This window comes from Mytilus californianus, unplaced genomic scaffold (assembly GCF_021869535.1).
Source record: "Mytilus californianus isolate M0D057914Y unplaced genomic scaffold, xbMytCali1.0.p SCAF_6, whole genome shotgun sequence".
Classification (NCBI taxonomy): Eukaryota; Metazoa; Mollusca; class Bivalvia; order Mytilida; family Mytilidae; genus Mytilus; species Mytilus californianus.
In genome coordinates, this window is record NW_026262712.1 from 12405506 (window position 1) to 12424797 (window position 19292).

The 19292-nt window shown below is 30.2% G+C and overlaps 1 protein-coding gene across 12 annotated transcripts in view; it reads right to left on the bottom strand.

Annotated features, from left to right (window-relative positions):
- Positions 1-1552: 1552 nt before the first annotated feature.
- LOC127704910 (low-density lipoprotein receptor-related protein 8-like) overlaps positions 1553-19292 on the bottom strand; it is a 59918-nt gene continuing 42178 nt past the window's right edge. For 4 of the 12 annotated variants that reach the window (XM_052209145.1, XM_052209146.1, XM_052209147.1 and 1 more), the window contains 5 exons: positions 16774-16986; positions 15226-15338; positions 13078-13335; positions 8408-8515; positions 5186-6549 (listed from right to left, as the gene is read on the bottom strand). In XM_052209145.1, the coding sequence (XP_052065105.1) occupies positions 6455-6549; positions 8408-8515; positions 13078-13335; positions 15226-15338; positions 16774-16986 (787 nt within the window). In that variant the 3' untranslated portion in view covers positions 5186-6454. Of the gene's footprint in view, positions 2926-5185; positions 6550-8407; positions 8516-8939; positions 8973-11729; positions 13336-15225; positions 15339-16773; positions 16987-19292 lie in introns of those variants that run through there. The other 8 variants (XR_007983566.1, XR_007983565.1, XR_007983570.1 and 5 more) reach the window with 7 other exon arrangements.

Below are 19292 nucleotides of genomic sequence, written 5' to 3' on the forward strand. Positions count from 1 at the left end.
TAAATAGAGGTTGGACCAATTCCCTCTGATTTGTTAACAGAAGGGTCAATTTCAAAAAATAGTGAAAGATTATAATTTACGATAAAGAAAGATTTTTTTTTTTTTAGTAATATCTCGATTTTTATATATTATGATATTTGTGAAAAATAGTTAATCTAATCCCTGTCAAATTAACGTATTTTAGGTGAAAAAACCCCAGAGAATACCACAAGTGGACATTTCAAACCAAAACATAGTTAAGTTTTGTGTTGTAGTTGTACTTTATACAACTTATTTACTCAAAATTGAAATTGATTTAGTGTGTCCTTAATACCTAGAAAATTACTTTTTTTAAGAAAAAAAAGGTCAGCATATCTTAATTGTACCTATATAGCTGCTTAATAACAAGTATGTATATATGAGTCGCCGTGGCTCTATCGGTAGAGTATATAACTGTGAATGATAATTGCTTTTAAAAAAAGGGTTCAAATCTCACGCAGATTTTTGCATTGTTTGTGTTGAAATATCAAATTGTAATGTTTTAATTATATTTTTATTTAATTATTTGTTTAATTCATAGTCATAATGGATCGTTTTGACTATATATCATTTTATTAGAGAAAAACAAAAACAATGTGTAGTTTTTTGTGTGCGTTTATAATTTATTATTAATACTCTTGACTAACTTCGTAGTACAGCTACATTTATTATATAAACGCAAGGAACAGTTGTCGTCAAACCGAAGAACGTGCTTGAACATACCAGTAACACAAGAAATGATTATATAGCAATGAAGTCCAACTATTGTATGTGTAATATACTCATCACGAAAAAAAGCCACAGCAGATCGATTTCAAAACAACATTTTTTTTTTCGAAACCTTGAACAATAATATTTTTCAAAATGATATTATATATAACAAATGCAGACAGCAATTATATCACCATCCACCAACTGTGTAGATACTAAGACTACTAATGTGTTATACCAGTCTCAGGTAGATATTAGTTCTAACATTGTTACCACAGGCCCTGCACCGGTCCTAAGTCTGACATCAGAAAACAAAATAACACCACAGAAAAAAATCAATTGCACTATCAACCGCGATTGTAGATAAAACACCAGGAAAGTTGTATCTGTATCACAAATTACTTGTGTGTGTAACACAAGGTTCTCTAGTACCAACTGGTGTTTGATGTTGTTCAGTTCATATAGACAGCATAACCTTAAAACCGGGAAAGAGATATATAGATCAAGAAAGAGTAAAACAACATACCAGTTAGATGCATTCGATATTATACACCGATCTTCAATCAGATTAGCTGATTTATATCAGATAATAAGATTATTAAATGAGTTTTGTATTCATTTGTAACCCCTGTTTGTTGTATTGTTTCATTAGTTTGAAGTTAAACAAAGCTATACAGTACATTTAAGCTACAAATTGCATCCCAACATTAACACGCTAACTTATGCAACATGTTTTATCTAAAACAAAACTAATTTTGAATATCTAATAGTTGATAATTAATATTGTAATGCTCCTCAGGGGCGTTAACAAAGACAAATCAAAATTGGTTTTGATATTTATTTTAGGTATACCTGTTTAAGGTAAATGATGTGACGTATTTTCATGTACTATATTTAGCATCTATCGGGCTATTTAGAAACATTATTTACCAAACTGATCAAATGGAGAAAACAAAAAACCAGGGGAAAGTGGTCTTACCTCTTTATACGCGAAGAATTAGCCAAAAGTGCAAGATAATCAACAATGACACTTTATTTCCTAAATTACTGTTTTTATTTCAATTTATTTCTATTGACCAACATTTATTTCTATGACCTGATAATATATGCTGGGTACTTGATGTTTAATGATATGTGTTGCAACAGTTCTTATCGATTATTCGTAGTAAATAATTGAAGGAGTGCACCATGCTTATACAAAATGCAGTTTTTGTAGATATTGTCATGATATGTAGGTGAACATGTTTTATAGTTAAGCTTGTTCACATATTATATAAATAAGTGTGGATATTTTTAAATGTGAAAGTCATCCTTAGGAAGTAAAAGAGTCATCAGTATTGGTCAAATGAACCCAAGGTCAGAAAATTGTTCGACTATTTGTATATAAGTTTCTGAAATAACGTTATCGGCCTGTCATATGTTAGTACAATGTACAATAGAATCTTATCATTTTCCAATTGAAAGTATTTTTAAAAAGTCCCCAATATAGGTATAGTTATCGACATAGACAAGATAATATTAAAACTGTAAAAAGAAGCGAAATATAGCAAAGGAACAACAAAATTCCTGAGTTGAAAAGAGAGTGTCAGAAAATGACAGAATACAAAGTCAAAATGTTTTACAGCTACAATGTTATTTCATAAATGAATATGTTGATACAAATGACTTGGTAGATAGTTGTCTCAATGACAATCATACAACATCTCTTTATTTTTATATGATTTTTGTTTTTTAAAAGGAAAGTAGTCGAGAAAATCAAGGTCATGGTACATATGCGGTGGATAAATAGTGTTGAACACTTGAAACATTAGTTTACATCTCCAAATAAATATCGATGATAAAGTTTTGAATGAAATGCACAACAATGGTAACCATGTCTCTTTTTGCAAAATTGAAATTCCTGTTCACTGAAAGGAAGAAGTTCCATCAATCATAAACGTTTAGTTGTATGAATTACACTTAGTTTATTTTCTTTAATATACCCCAAAAAGTTATGTTGAACACTGTCGTCTACCAGTGTATATTGTCTTTACACTCTGTGAAGTCTTCGCTCGTTCTTACTATGTACGTGTTATAAACGGACGTCAATTGTCTTACAATTTCATCTAATATGAATAAAGTCAATCTTCATATCTTGCATATTGTTTTTGCACTTGACAAATGCAATCTGTTTAATATCGAAATGGTTAAACAGACCTGAAATGAAAAAAATATATATACTTGCAATATCCCTTGACACATTTGAGTCCACTATCGTACAAACATATTGAAACAAATTTATCAAACTACATTACGAAATATTCAGATGAATTAAGATGAATTAAGAGAAGGTATGGGTCGGTATTTTGGATAGTTGTTAACGGGGAATTCGTCAATGTGAATGTAAGTATCTGGAAACTAATATGTGCATCATATATACTACCACTGTGCAGTAAATTTGAATCAATACAAAGTAGGTTAAAATGCGTCTGAACATAAGATATTAATTTACATAATTTTCCGTTAGTTTTTTCATAACTAAAAACAAAAAAACACAATGATAATCAATTTCGATTAAAAGTTAATTATGTATTCATTTCCGTTTGTTGTTAGAACTGAAAGAGTGTTTGAATACGGAATTAATATACTATCTTTCAAAAAAACCCGATCAACGATCAAAACGTTTTAAAACATTAACCGCGGGTAACGTCGCACAAGGCAATCCCGATGATCAGAGGGGAATTTGATACTCAAAAGGGGTTCTGAAGTGTTGTTTGTCGTCACGTGGGGTAGTTTCTACCTATCAAATGTTGATTTCGCTATCAAAATCAACATGCAGTGGAATGAATATTATTTTTTCACTTACATGTAGTCCATTAACATTATTGCCAACACGTCTGTCCATGCTAATGAAATAACATGCTTTATTTTGGTAGAAATAAAAACAATAATGCACGGGTTTTTTTTCAGAGAAAAGAAAATTTTGAAAACGTATAAATGAAACAAAACGTTATAGGTTACTGTTCTGTGTGTGCCAAGGCTCCGCGTTGAAGACCGTACTTTGACCTATAATGGTTTGCTTTTACAAATTGTGACTTGGATGGAGAGTTGTCTTATTGGCAATCATACCACATCTTCTTATATATTTAAAGATACCTACTATTGATTTTTTACAATTAATAATTAAGTAATTGTAATAAAACAATTGATTACTAATACATCAATATTTCGTATCATCTTATTTAATGATTTAGAGTATCATGAATGATCGATGGTTCATATCATATTAATAACATTAGATGTATGTTTCATTGTAATACGTTATTCTGATTGGCTACACTGCAATCTCGCGTTATTCCTTAATCATCTTCATTACACAATAAAATTTATCATTCATGATGACACGAGGTCCCACAATAAAGTGCACAGGTAAATTAAACAAAAACTTGAGAAAAATCGTGTTTTCATGATCCTAGCAAAACAAAATGTAATTATAAGTATTGAATGCTTCTTTTTGTAACTTCATAGGGTTGTAAAAGCGTTGACCGTGCGCACACGTTTAAAATTTATTATTAATACTCTTGACTAACTTCGTAGTACAGCTACATTTATTATATAAACGCAAGGAACAGTTGTCGTCAAACCGAAGAACGTGCTTGAACATACCAGTAACACAAGAAATGATTATATAGCAATGAAGTCCAACTATTGTATGTGTAATATACTCATCACGAAAAAAAGCCACAGCAGAGCAATTTCAAAACAACAATTTTTTTTTCGAAACCTTGAACAATAATATTTTTCAAAATGATATTATATATAACAAATGCAGACAGCAATTGTATCACCATCCACCAACTGTGTAGATACTAAGACTACTAATGTGTTATAGCAGTCTCAGGTAGATACTAGTTCTAACATTGTTACAACAGGCCCTGCACCGGTCCTAAGTCTGACATCAGAAAACAAAATAACACCACAGAAAAAAATCAATTGCACTATCAACCGCGATTGTAGATAAAACACCAGGAAAGTTGTATCTGTATCACAAATTACTTGTGTGTGTAACACAAGGTGCTCTAGTACCAACTGGTGTTTGATGTTGTTCAGTTCATATAGACAGCATAACCTTAAAACCAGGAAAGAGATATATAGATCAAGAAAGAGTAAAACAACATACCAGTTAGATGCATTCGACATTATACACCGATCTTCAATCATATTAGCTGATTTATATCAGATAATAAGATTATTAAATGCGTTTTGTATTAATTTGTAACCCCTGTTTGTTGTATTGTTTCATTAGTTTGAAGTTAAACAAAGCTATACAGTACATTTAAGCTACAAATTGCATCCCAACATTAACACGCTAACTTATGCAACATGTTTTATCTAAAACAAAACTAATTTTGAATATCTAATAGTTGATAATTAATATTGTAATGCTCCTCAGGGGCGTTAACAAAGACAAATCAAAATTGGTTTTGATATTTATTTTAGGTATACCTGTTTAAGGTAAATGATGTGACGTATTTTCATGTACTATATTTAGCATCTATCGGGCTATTTAGAAACATTATTTACCAAACTGATCAAATGGAGAAAACAAAAAACCAGGGGAAAGTGGTCTTACCTCTTTATACACGGAGAATTAGCCAAAAGTGCAAGATAATCAACAATGACACTTTATTTCCTAGATTACTGTTTCAATTTATTTCTATTGACCAACATTTATTTCTATGACCTGATAATATTTGCTGGGTACTTGATGTTTAATGATATGTGTTGCAACAGTTCTTATCGATTATTCGTAGTAAATAATTGAAGGAGTGCACCATGCTTATACAAAATGCAGTTTTTGTAGGTATTGTCATGATATGTAGGTGAACATGTTTTATAGTTAAGCTTGTTCACATATTATATAAATAAATGTGGATATTTTTTAATGTGAAAGTCATCCTTAGGAAGTAAAAGAGTCATCAGTATTGGTCAAATGAACCCAAGGTCAGAAAATTGTTCGACTATTTGTATATAAGTTTCTGAAAAAACGTTATCGGCCTGTCATATGTTAGTACAAATGTACAATATAATCTTATCATTTTCCAATTGAAAGTATTTTTAAAAAGTCCCCAATATAGGTATAGTTATCGACATAGACAAGATAATATTAAAACTGTAAAAAGAAGCGAAATATAGCAAAGGAACAACAAAATTCCTGAGTTTAAATGTGTCAGAAAATGACAGAATACAAAGTCAAAATGTTTTACAGCTACAATGTTATTTCATAAATGAATATGTTGATACAAATGACTTGGTAGATAGTTGTCTCAATGACAATCATACAACATCTCTTTATTTTTATATGATTTTTGTTTTTTAAAAGGAAAGTAGTCGAGAAAATCAAGGTCATGGTACATATGCGGTGGATAAATAGTGTTGAACACTTGAAACATTAGTTTACATCTCCAAATAAATATCGATAATAAAGTTTTGAATGAAATGCACAACAATGGTAACCATGTCTCTTTTTGCAAAATTGAAATTCCTGTTCACTGAAAGGAAGAAGTTCCATCAATCATAAACGTTTAGTTGTATGATTCACACTTAGTTTATTTTCTTTAATATACCCCAAAAAGTTATGTTGAACACTGTCGTCTACCAGTGTATATTGTCTTTACACTCTGTGAAGTCTTCGCTCGTTCTTACCATGTACGTGTTATAAACGGACGTCAATTGTCTTACAATTTCATCTAATATGAATAAAGTCAATCTTCATATCTTGCATATTGTTTTTGCACTTGACAAATGCAATCTGTTTAATATCGAAATGGTTAAACAGACCTGAAATGAAAAAAATATATATACTTGCAATATCCATTGACACATTTGAGTCCACTATCGTACAAACATATTGAAACAAATTTATCAAACTATATTACGAAATATTAAGATGAATTAAGATGAATTAAGAGAAGGCATGGGTCGGTATTTTGGATAGTTGTTAACGGGGAATTCGTCAATGTGAATGTAAGTATCTGGAAACTAATATGTGCATCATATATACTACCACTGTGCAGTAAATTTGAATCAATACAAAGTAGGTTAAAATGCGTCTGAACATAAGATATTAATTTACATAATTTTCCGTTAGTTTTTTCATAACTAAAAACAAAAAAACACAATGATAATCAATTTCGATTAAAAGTTAATTATGTATTCATTTCCGTTTGTTGTTAGAACTGAAAGAGTGTTTGAATACGGAATTAATATACTATCTTTCAAAAAAAACCCGATCAACGATCAAAACGTTTTAAAACATTAACCGCGGGTAACGTCGCACAAGGCAATCCCGATGATCAGAGGGGAATATGATACTCAAAAGGGGTTCTGAAGTGTTGTTTGTCGTCACGTGGGGTAGTTTCTACCTATCAAATGTTGATTTCGCTATCAAAATCAACATGCAGTGGAATGAATATTATTTTTTCACTTACATGTAGTCCATTAACATTATTGCCAACACGTCTGTCCATGCTAATGAAATAACATGCTTTATTTTGGTAGAAATAAAAACAATAATGCACGGGTTTTTTTTACAGAGAAAAGAAAATTTTGAAAACGTATAAATGAAACAAAACGTTATATGTTACTGTTCTGTGTGTGCCAAGGCTCCGCGTTGAAGACCGTACTTTGACCTATAATGGTTTACTTTTACAAATTGTGACTTGGATGGAGAGTTGTCTTATTGGCAATCATACCACATCTTCTTATATATTTAAAGATACCTACTATTGATTTTTTACAATTAATAATTAAGTAATTGTAATAACACAATTGATTACTAATACCTCAATATTTCGTATCATCTTATTTAATGATTTAGAGTATCATGAATGTTCGATGGTTCATATCATATTAATAACATTAGATGTATGTTTCATTGTAATACGTTATTCTGATTGGCTACACTGCAATCTCGCGTTATTCCTTAATCATCTTCATTACACAATAAAATTTATCATTCATGATGACACGAGGTCCCACAATAAATTGCACAGGTAAATTAAACAAAAACTTGAGAAAAATCGTGTTTTCATGATCCTAGCAAAACAAAATGTAATTATAAGTATTAAATGCTTCTTTTTGTAACTTCATAGGGTTGTAAAAGCGTTGACCGTGCGCACATTTTTACAACTTCATACAAAATGTACTTCGGTCAACGCTTTTACACCCCAATGAAGTTACAAAAAGAAGCATTCAATTCTTAAATAAAATTGAGAATGGAAATGGGGAATGTGTCAAAAAGGCAACAACCTGACCATAGAGCAGACAACATTTATTTTCTTTATTTTTCCTGCATTTCGCTACACCATAAATCATTAGTCATGTATGACGCTGGAACTTTTTGCTCCAGGAATAACTACATGTATATCAACTTGAACATTTTAGAGTTAACACTTGCTATTTCTTTCATAAAGGTCTATCCATTTGAATATGAATAAAATGACATTTGTGGTTTACGTAATGTAACGAACAGTTATCTGTACAATATAAGGTTTATTTATCAAATTTCATTTCGTCAGGTTTACCAATAACTGTTTAAAAAAGAACCAATGAAAATCAGTAAAGAAAACTGTCATTGATATAATATATACACAAATTAAAATACAACCAATATAATATTGCATCAAGTACTACTAACCTGTAATACGGATTGCTGCTGTCCTGCACTCTGGTGGTATTGACTGTACTAAGATATTGTTAGAAATACTTTGAAGTTGTTGGCTGATCTGTGGTGATGTTGGTTGTACTACAGAAATGATTAAATACAGCAATGTGATGAACGGTAAAGGTATATTTATAGTTTTATATATACAAAACAATATATGCGGTCTCACTAATTAGCGACAAGAAGAATTTTTGCGACAAGAAGCGTCAAGAAGCGACATGAAGAATAATTTAGCGAAAAGAACACTATTTAGCGACAAGAAATTTAATATTCTATCAATAAATATGAATAAATAAAAGAAGTCAATATATATAGTAGTAAAGCATCACACATGTTTGAAACATAGATCTAATTGCTACATTTATTTGTGATAAATAGTACAGCAAATATTAGGTTTTCCCTGTCATATTATGCTATTAATTTTTACTTGTGTTTTAGAACAATTATATATATTATCTGATGATGTTTTTTAACACTCTCTTTGTCTAATATATAATACACTTACCGCATGAAAAATGCATAATTTGTGCATCATTGTCTAGAAACAAAAACCAGACATAATTTATGAGAAACAATGAACCAAGGATTTATATAATAAGATTTATTATAAAAAATCCTTGAATGAACTGAAATTATTGAAATCAAACAAGAGGAAAACGTCAGTATTGTACATCATTTTATTCTGTGTATTGCCTCATTAAGGTAGATGGGGGGTCTAAATTAAAATCCATAGAATTTTTTAATAATTTGTCAAAATGTAATTTATATCATGCTATTTTCAAAAATATAATAAAAAGTATGGGTCACTAGGCTGATTTTCACGCTACAGGTTGTGCAAAATTGTCAGATTTTGTATAGATTGCACATGGAAAACCAAATTTTGTGCCATACAACACAAACTACACCATATAATTTTGAGATAGAATATGAGAAGATAGCTCTAATAATATGCCTTCAGATAAGAAAAAGAAAAAAACGGGGTCACTGGACTCGTTTTCTTGTTACATAATAAAATAGGTAAATTCCTAACACATTCTATAGTAAAAGTAACTTTATCTGAATTATCTCCCCTTACATTTGAGTTGTCTCCCCTTATGTGGCAAAGTTGGAAAAAAATGAATCAAACAAAAGTATTCTGCTTTTTGTAAAATACAGTCATAAATATGATTAAACATGTCATTTTCTATATTAACATAAAAATTCTTACACATGAATTACCTACTACTCTCGAAATTTGAACATTTCATTAAAGATGTAGACCGATTGTTTTCTGGTATTTCAAAATCCAACATGGAGGAAGACACCCTAGCTACCTTAAACGATATTTACCATGTTTATGCATAACTGAAGATTAAAGGTAATTAAAGACAATGTTGAGGTTTTAACAAGTGTTTACTATTTACAAAATTTGTATATTCTGGCGCGTGTAATAGTATAGTCTGACACGTGTACAAAATTAAAGGTGATAATTGGATGTTATTGTAGCAAATAAAACAAAGGACACGCAAACAGTATCGCTTTTCTCATTTGATTAATTTCTAAATATATGTTTTTTTTCAAAAAAGGACAAATGGATTAGACACATTTTTTTAAACTAAGTAACGTCATTTCATTTGATGTTCCACATTGTGGGTACTCAGTGTTATCTTCAATATCATTTATTCGGAATCAGTTAGTTTAATAAGAATTGTTTTAAGTTTTCTTGTCGCTAAATAGTCTTCTTGTCGCTTTTCGTCGCTTCTAGACGCTTCTTGTTGCTAATTAATGAGACCCAATATATGTAAAGACCTTAACTGTATTAGGTTAATGTTGCAACATACAAATAGCGTTTAAATAAGCAGTAAACAGCTTCAATTCGATTAGTTATCCAAAAGCTATCGGTTCCTAACAAGATTTTCCTTGATAACACATTACCGTATAGAAGGAAGCAATGGACCCAATTGTTACTACGGATGAAGTCCGAGGTAACCTACGAACGTTTTACGACGCTATCATGGATTTATGACAGTTAGAAATATTAGATGACTACAGATGATGTTTATTTGTTACATCATCCCATTGGCTTTTTTTCATAATACATGGATATAGATAAAGGCAACAGTAGTATGAAATTCAGAAATCGATTGAGAAAAAAACAAATCCGGGTTACAAACTTAAACTGCGGGAAACACATCAAATATAAGAGAACTACGACACTACTCTAAAATGTAACACACACAGAAACGAACTATAATATAACAATGGGCATTTTCCTGACTTGGTACAGGACATTTTAAGAAAAAAAATGTTGGGTTGAACCTGGTTTTGTGGCTAGCCAAACCTCCTGCTTTTATTGTTAAATAAAACATTAAAATGACAACATTACATGACAGGACTACAATACAAATAAATGGGAAAACATATATGACAGAGAAACACACGAATAATATCTATCAAAAGGTATCAGGTTTATAATTTAATACACCAGACGCGCGTTTCGTCCACACAGGACTAACCAGTACACATATTTCATTAATTGACAGGCATGGTGAACTTAATACTGTAGAACAATTAACATTTCTAAATAAAAGTATTTATAAATTAAGTATTTACTAATTGATTTAAATGATATAATTATAGATTATCGTTGATCATCTCAACGAGAGTGATTTTCTTGCTTGAGCCAGTACGGCGAAAGTGAGCAAAGTAATCGAGTTGACATGACCAATGATAATCTGTTTATCGCTATTTTACTTATGACGACTTTGTCAATCTAATGTCAATTTCATTAGCAACGCCACGTGCCCCTTTAGTTTCTAGCGATAATTTTCATATCACTCGACTCCGCTGAGAAAGGAAATTATCAGTCAGCAAGTTCAAAGGAAAATTTCGTAAAACAGCGATAAAACTAATGACATGTTGTGCTTGTGAGTTAAAAAAAAAAAGAGAAACAAAAGGAGTCTTTATACGATATTGCAGACTGTGTGGGTTGTTGTTTTTTTTTCGAAAGAAACTACGAGACATGCAGCATTACAAAATGACCTTTTAACTTCTCAAGATCACCAAAATGCAATGTCAACGTAAAAGAAACATATTCCTTAAGTTTTATTCACACGTGCTATATAATCATATGAGTTCCTGTCGCTGAAGTAACTCATATTAAATAAAGATCTTACAAATGCAACATGTGTCAGTTACAGCTGCGTTGGTTATCGCAAAGTATGTTTAAGTTGTTTATTCGTTAATACAAAAAATTGACAAGGCCTGATCACATTCATTATGTTAAGTAAAATTATACAAGACCTTATATTCATACCATTAGTCGTCATAATTTTCCTTTGTCTTGCGGTGTTTTTCCAGGTTCTTATTATTTTCGTAGTGAGTAGTTCCTTGTTTACCACTTTGCTCCAGTGAGACATACCAATAAAAAGGTAATATGTTAACAATGAATTCAAATGCTTTAAAATTTTCAGTTTGTTTTATCACTTTAAATGAAAATCATATTTCTAAAATCAGATTTGTTTATTGTTATTACAGGTAAATAGCCTTTATTTGACTTTAAAATATATCAATTTTATATTTAAACACATCAGTAATGGTGCAAACATGCTATTGATAAAATAATTACAGACCTCATCATTTTTTTCCTTAGTCCTAATAAATGTTGCCATTGAAATTATCTAAAAATATTGATAATTGTTAAACGATGTATTCAAATTTATTATATGTATCTGTATCATCTATAAGGAAGTGTGATGTAAAAAACATGACTTAATATTAAATTAAACGCTAAAAAGGTACACATAAACTTATGTATTTAATTGTAGGAGGTAATGTGAAATATCTCTGTAAAAACATTGAAATATGAAAAGAAAACACCAATATACATACAAATGTTAAAACGAAAAAGCAGAAGCAAAACAAAAATAGATATATCAAGCAACACGTGAATCACTATAAACAGCATGCGCATTTATGTAAAACAAGCAAACATCATAAATACAACATGTACAAATATGAAAACAATATAAATATTTAGATATACTCAAGATAAGTCATGAAACGGGAGTGTTTTGTGTTTTATTTTACAAATATTCAATTTAAATAAATACAAAAATCGTACATAACTTCATATATTCAATACGCATGTTAATAAGTATATTATGGCATCAAATGTATGCGTTCTTCAATATAATTCAAAAATGTGATTCAAAATTGATACTGTTGCCAAGTTACATAACTCACTAAAGACAGTGTTTATTGTTAATTAATGTGCTACAATTTATACATTACTAATAGTTACAAAGCAGTATGCGTCTGCAGAGAAACACAATTAATCACAAGAAACGCAAACTCAGTAATCGATATTGATGAATCATATGCACAGTGTATTTGAAACAATTGGTCATATGTCGTCATTAAGGACAAAATTTGAAATTTTAAAAATTCAAAAAATTTACGTTCTTACCCATTTATGCAGATATTCCTTATTACCCATTAAGGGATGTTTCCTAAGATAGGAAGCTTACACATAAGAAAGAAAGAAGAGAAAGAAAGGTCCCAAAGTTCCATCTTCGAAAAGAGTTGACCCATAATAGTATGAAAGTGTAAACGTGCATTCGGTTTCTTAATATGATTATTTTAATAAATTGCGGTTTACACACCTGATTTGATAAAGACAAAAATACTGTCAATATGACCGGTATCCGTATACAGAACATTCGACGTGGATCCTGGTGCTTTGTCTACCATCAGCAACTGATTGTAATTAGCATAATACATGTAGGTTCTTATAACACCAATAGCGTGGTAAGCTTTTTCAGAATGTGTTGAATGGATTATTGTTATATCAGAGCCATCATCCTTGGCTGATTTCATGTCACCATCATAATTAATCCAAAACAATCTTTGCTCCTCAGTGTCTGCAATTTTCGAAACAAAAAAGATGAACTCTTGTAAAACAAACTAGTTCGATGAACTATTGTCCCCAAAACAAAACATTCATGTAGAAGGACATATTGGATATGCAATTTTGTCCATATGCATACAATATTTCATAGACACGATATATGAATAGTATACATTTTATCTTGTTAAAGGGCGGTTTTTAAAGGATATATATATTATGTATATATTGATACAATATTTCATAGATTAATTGTCATGAAATGTTGTGTTCATGGAAGGAAAGTTTTATACCTTTAATAGTTTAGAAAATTAAATCAACACAGTGATTTTTTATTGATAATATCAACCATACCGTTATAACATATGTATGCAGCAATTTAGGGTAACACACACATACAAGTATAATTTAATTGCCAGAAACGCAAAAAAATCCATGGCCGGGAATTTGGCAGAGAAGACATAATTAGATTATGAAATATTTGAATGGACAGTATTTTAAACTTAAATATTGTCGTGAACAAAATTTGAAAGTGACATATTATGAAAGATACTTTTGCAAAGAGAAATATTGTCCAGAATGAGGTGAGAACATTTTATGCAAAAGAACACTATTTCAAAATGAAAGCTTATCCAGGACAGTTTGTCATTATGCAATAGTGTTAGCGGATAATATCTTATATGAAAAACTGTCCGTTAAACACCATGTAATAAAGACATTTTTTAAAGATTTCACTTTCATCTGTTAGAGCTATGGATGGAAGCTAATCATTTATGTGATATGCATCTTTTACAATAAAGATACGCGGCAAGGTATTTCAATTTTTCTTAAATTAAAAACAGGCCGAAAAAAAGCAGTTTTCACCATTCTGCTTCATATGTAATAATTTATCTAAACTTAAATAAAATTACTGCATTCATAAAATATGAACCATGTTTTCTACGATTACATTTAATTATATAGCCATTATTTTCTGTATCCAATATCCTTAGACCATTGACTAAGTTGGTTATCATCTTAGCAGGATTTGTGTTCTCTATTGAAATACATTTGCACGTACCAACACGACCCATCTGCCCATTTCAGGGGCAGATGCCGACAGACACTGGGACTGGAATTATAATTGATATTAATCTCTTTGGAAAAAAAGCATGTATTATATTGGTAGACATCGATCTGCTAATCCCTAATTTACTAATGAAATATAAGTATGGTCATCAAGCGTCTTAGCTGTTTTATACAATGTGAACAGTTACTGATCAACTGTTGAATCACAAAATTTTGATTTTCTATTTATCATAAAATATGTTAACTAACGGACTAAGAGCATGATATATCATGTGTGTCAGAAACAGTAAATCATGGATTCATAGCCAAATGTATCTTGACGGCAACGACCATATCTTTTCAAGATATAATTGTCTATTCTTGCAAACATATTAGTTAACTTTATATCATCAATCTTATAGATCATGGGCTATAAAATATATTTAATTTAATAATGAAGCAATACGTTTTGTTGTTACGATGACAACCACACATTATACATAAAGTAGATAACGTGCAAACTATTTATTATAAATCCTAAGATATAATGATCTTATGCAATTGCAATGTAAAGAACTACTGATATAAAGATCTCATTATACTATTTTTTAATATGGCAAGCTTGACAGCTATTATATCCTTTTTGTATATTTAAATATGTTTTGTAGATTTTTACTTACATACACAATTTCTATCTTCATTGTACATGCTGTATGTAAATATTTTCATGAACAAAATAAACAAATAGGTATACAGATAAACTAATAGATGGATACGCATAAAGTATCTTATAATGAATGAAATTAGAAACTATGACATTTAAGCAATATTTCAAGAAATATGTGTGGTGAAAACGAACCTATATCAATGCAGTCAACACGTTGTGATGTAAAATTAACGATAGCCTGCTGTTCAGTTGAATTGAATCTGGACTTCAAAATTCCTGAATAACGTTCAACTATATACATCCACCTGGAAGAGAAATGAAAGTGTGAAAACTAAGTTTCAGGTTCAATATATATTTGTGTATGCATGTGTTTTTTAATAGCTAATTAACGACTACGAGAAAAACAGACGATACTGATCAATAAATATTATAAAAAACCCAATGATGACCAATTAAATTGGTAATATCAAATAATGTCTTTACTTTCAGCCGATAGTAGGTTGTGCCTATTTACCAGGGGTCGACTTAGATAAAAATGCATATTTACAAACTATAAATTAAATGATTATACTGGAAGGAGGTTGAATTTGACCTTGTAAAAGATCACCTACTGACCTCATTTATTGCACATCTAACTTGGACTCATGAGATTGAATCTATTCATCCCGAACAACAAAGCAGAGGCCTTATCTAGCCTTACTTCGTGATAGTTGCATTGCTAAATAGAAGTCGATACGGCTATGGTTCTATATATTAGTCCACCGTTTATGTCAATGTATATTTGCATTATCAATATGAACATCAACTCTGTTAGTGTTAGTACATAACCATGATAACCGTCATCGGAAATGCCACAGTGACCTATATGTATTCATATATTGGTCAAAAGTCAAATAACTTAGTACGCATATGTGAATAAAATAGTATAAAGTAATAAAAATATCGAAGTACAAGGACAATGTAAATCGGAATGTCCCTTATTAGATGGCAACATATAAAGCTTAAACACATCAAATGAATGTAAACAAGTATGTGCGATGTACCAAATACTTTAATATGATATATATATATATAAAAGAATATTTGTGATCGAAGCAAGGTACGAATCCGCCTGACATATATAAATGCATTTCAAGCATTTTTGAAAAAGAAACAATTTCATAATGACAATTTTGTGTTTTTTATTTGTTTCTCTATAGTTTTTTTTCTGTTCAAAGCTTTTTAAAACATGTATTACGTATTGAGATGTTTTACGTATCGGTCAGACTATTATAATTTTAACATCTGGTAGTTCAAGTCAGGATATTTTATGACTAAAGTAATTCGATCAGTCCCCCTTATGACATATTTCAGCTTAAGTAATCAAATAAAATATGTCTACTCCAATGCCTTCATTGTATCAGCAATATTTAGCACATGTCGCATGTCGTTCTTAAATTATCTTCAAATTTATTATTTATTTCCCCTTACAACTGTTTTCATTTGGGTTCGACAGTGATATGTGAGCTTGTGAATGACAATAAAACGCGACGTCTTGACAACCTGTGACATACTCTGAAAAATATAGACCACATGCAATGTTCGACAATAAATGGTGACTATTTATTTACATATATAGTTAGAAAGACAGTATGGTATTGTTTTTCGGAGTAAGACCTGGCCGATAAAACTGTTGTATTCTTTTGTAAACTAAATTTTTTAATACTTGCCCGATTCCTTTAATTATAAAACTTAATATACCTGTTTATAAGATCGAGTCGTATCGCCCAAGGACTACTTAAAGTTGATAAAACAGTCACATTGCTTCCGTCTAGATTGCATCTTGAGAGTCCGGCTAAATCATACTCAATCCAGTAGATATAATCATTGGCTGAATCAACAGCTATTCCTGAAGGGTATAAACCCGTCTTGACAACTGTCTGTAATATTATGTTCTTTGCGGGATATGCAAATCTATATAAATCGTAAAAACGTATTGACATTAAAAAGATTCGTTCACTATACCGATCTTGTCTCTTATACCAATAACTCTCTATTGTATGTTTCATGTTACACAAGCAACTATATTGAGAGTGTTACACCATGTTGCGGACTACTGTAAAAAATAATCAATAAAGTATAGCTGTTTTATTTTTTACAAACACCTTGAGAAAGTGCCATTGTATGAACGATTGTTTAGACATATATATTTCAACATATCAATTAACGCCTATTGCCATAGAGGAGAAAATTTCCAGTACTATTAAAACATACATCATCATGATCATTAATGCATCTAGACTAAATATCCTATTGTTTCCCTTTACACACAATTCACTAAATTAAATGTAATTTTCCATTTCAAACGTATCAAAAAGTATTAATATAAGTTGTCATATGTCAGAAAACAAATTCAAAAGTTGATGATGTTGTGTTTGGATCTTATTATCTTAATTGATATAGTAAATATTATCATAAATATTTAAAAAAATAATAATTATTAAGAAGATAATAATTATTAGAAAAAAAATAATAATTATTTAAATATAAGAATTATTACAAAAACGCGTTTTAAGGATGCTTGCTTGTCATGTTTTGGAATTTTTGTCATATTTTCGAAATCCTCTGGTTTTATCCATTTGAATGCCTTAAAAACATTTTGAGCATGGACCCCCATTTTTATTTTTATAAATCTTTTACATGTATAATTATAAGCCATTTGTAAAAGTCTTATAAAATCTTATTTATTTTTTAATAGTTTTTGAGAACTTTAACTGGTCAATGATAAAGCTATGAAAAATCAAGAGAGATCATTTTCCCGCCAAAATTCCAATGGCTAATATATCGAAAACAAGCACATTGACCCCTATATTTTTTTGGCTTTTTTTATTCCTCAACTAATCCCCTATCAATATATACTAGTGTTATGGAAAGCTATTTATTTTGAAACTGAGCAGCGAACTTCCTTAAGATGTTTTCCATTTGTTTAGTGTGTGCATATGAATTTCTGTTGTTATCTGAACGTGCTGAAGAGTTATATAATTCAACAGAGAATCCTAATAATTATTGTTCAAATCAAAACATTTTCTTAGTGTGTCCATTTTCATGACATGATGTACAATTAATAGATATAGGAAGATGTGGTATGAGTGCCAATGAGACAACTCTCCATCAAAGTAACAATTAATAAAAGCAAACCATTATAGGTCAATGAAACGGCCTTCAACACGGAGCCTTGGCTCACACCGAACATTAAGCTTTAAATGGCTCCAAATATTACTAGTGTAAAACCATTCAAACGGGAAAATCAACGGTCTAATCTATAAACAAAACGAGAAACGAGAAAAACGTATGAACTATATACAGACGACAACTAATGAACATCAGATTCCTGACTTAGTACAGGTGCAAACATTTGCAGCGGGATTAAACGTTTTAAAGGTACCAAACCTTCTCCTTTTTCTGAAATAATAGTATAACGTCACACAACATAACAAAACACAATAAAATATCAATTGGAAGGCTTCACATAATCAAAAAACGCAAATCAACACACAATGAACGAATAAATTTGATCTGTGATACCTGAATACAAATACATAGTTAATATAAATTATAAGGGACAAATAATTAAGGTCAAAAGTAAAAAAACAGGTTTAAACAAAGTTAAAGTATGATACCACTGTGAAATGTTATACACTTTTTAGAAAATCATCACTTTTGAAAAAACCTGCGTCATATTGTTCAAATTAACAAAATAGTACGGTTTGAGAGTACTACTAGTTACTGACAGCTAGTTAAATGCCAAAACAATTCATATTAAAAATCATGCATCAGAAACTAAAATCAACTAAAACACATCCCAGGGATTTAGTATGTTTACATCTAATTACAACATTGGTACAATAACCCTTACTAATAAGTTTGTTTAAAGGTTCGATGAGTTTACCCGGATCACATAGTGATTTCCGCGCTTTAAATACAATATTACCGTAAAATTTAGGATGTAAAATACCATTTTTAATAAGTTTTCTACAGGTACAGCCAAATTTACTTATCAAATCTTTGTATATATGAATGACTTTAGTAAAAGTTTTAAGTAATTTATGGTTACGAAATCCCTGACTTAATAATTTACCGGTATGCATTGATTACGTTCGTTAAAATCTATTATATCACTAAACACACGGGCATACCGTGAAAATGAAAGGACTGCTTTTAATTTGCAATATCAAAGTTATTAGGAAATTAGTTAGAATATTGTAATTAATATGATTATA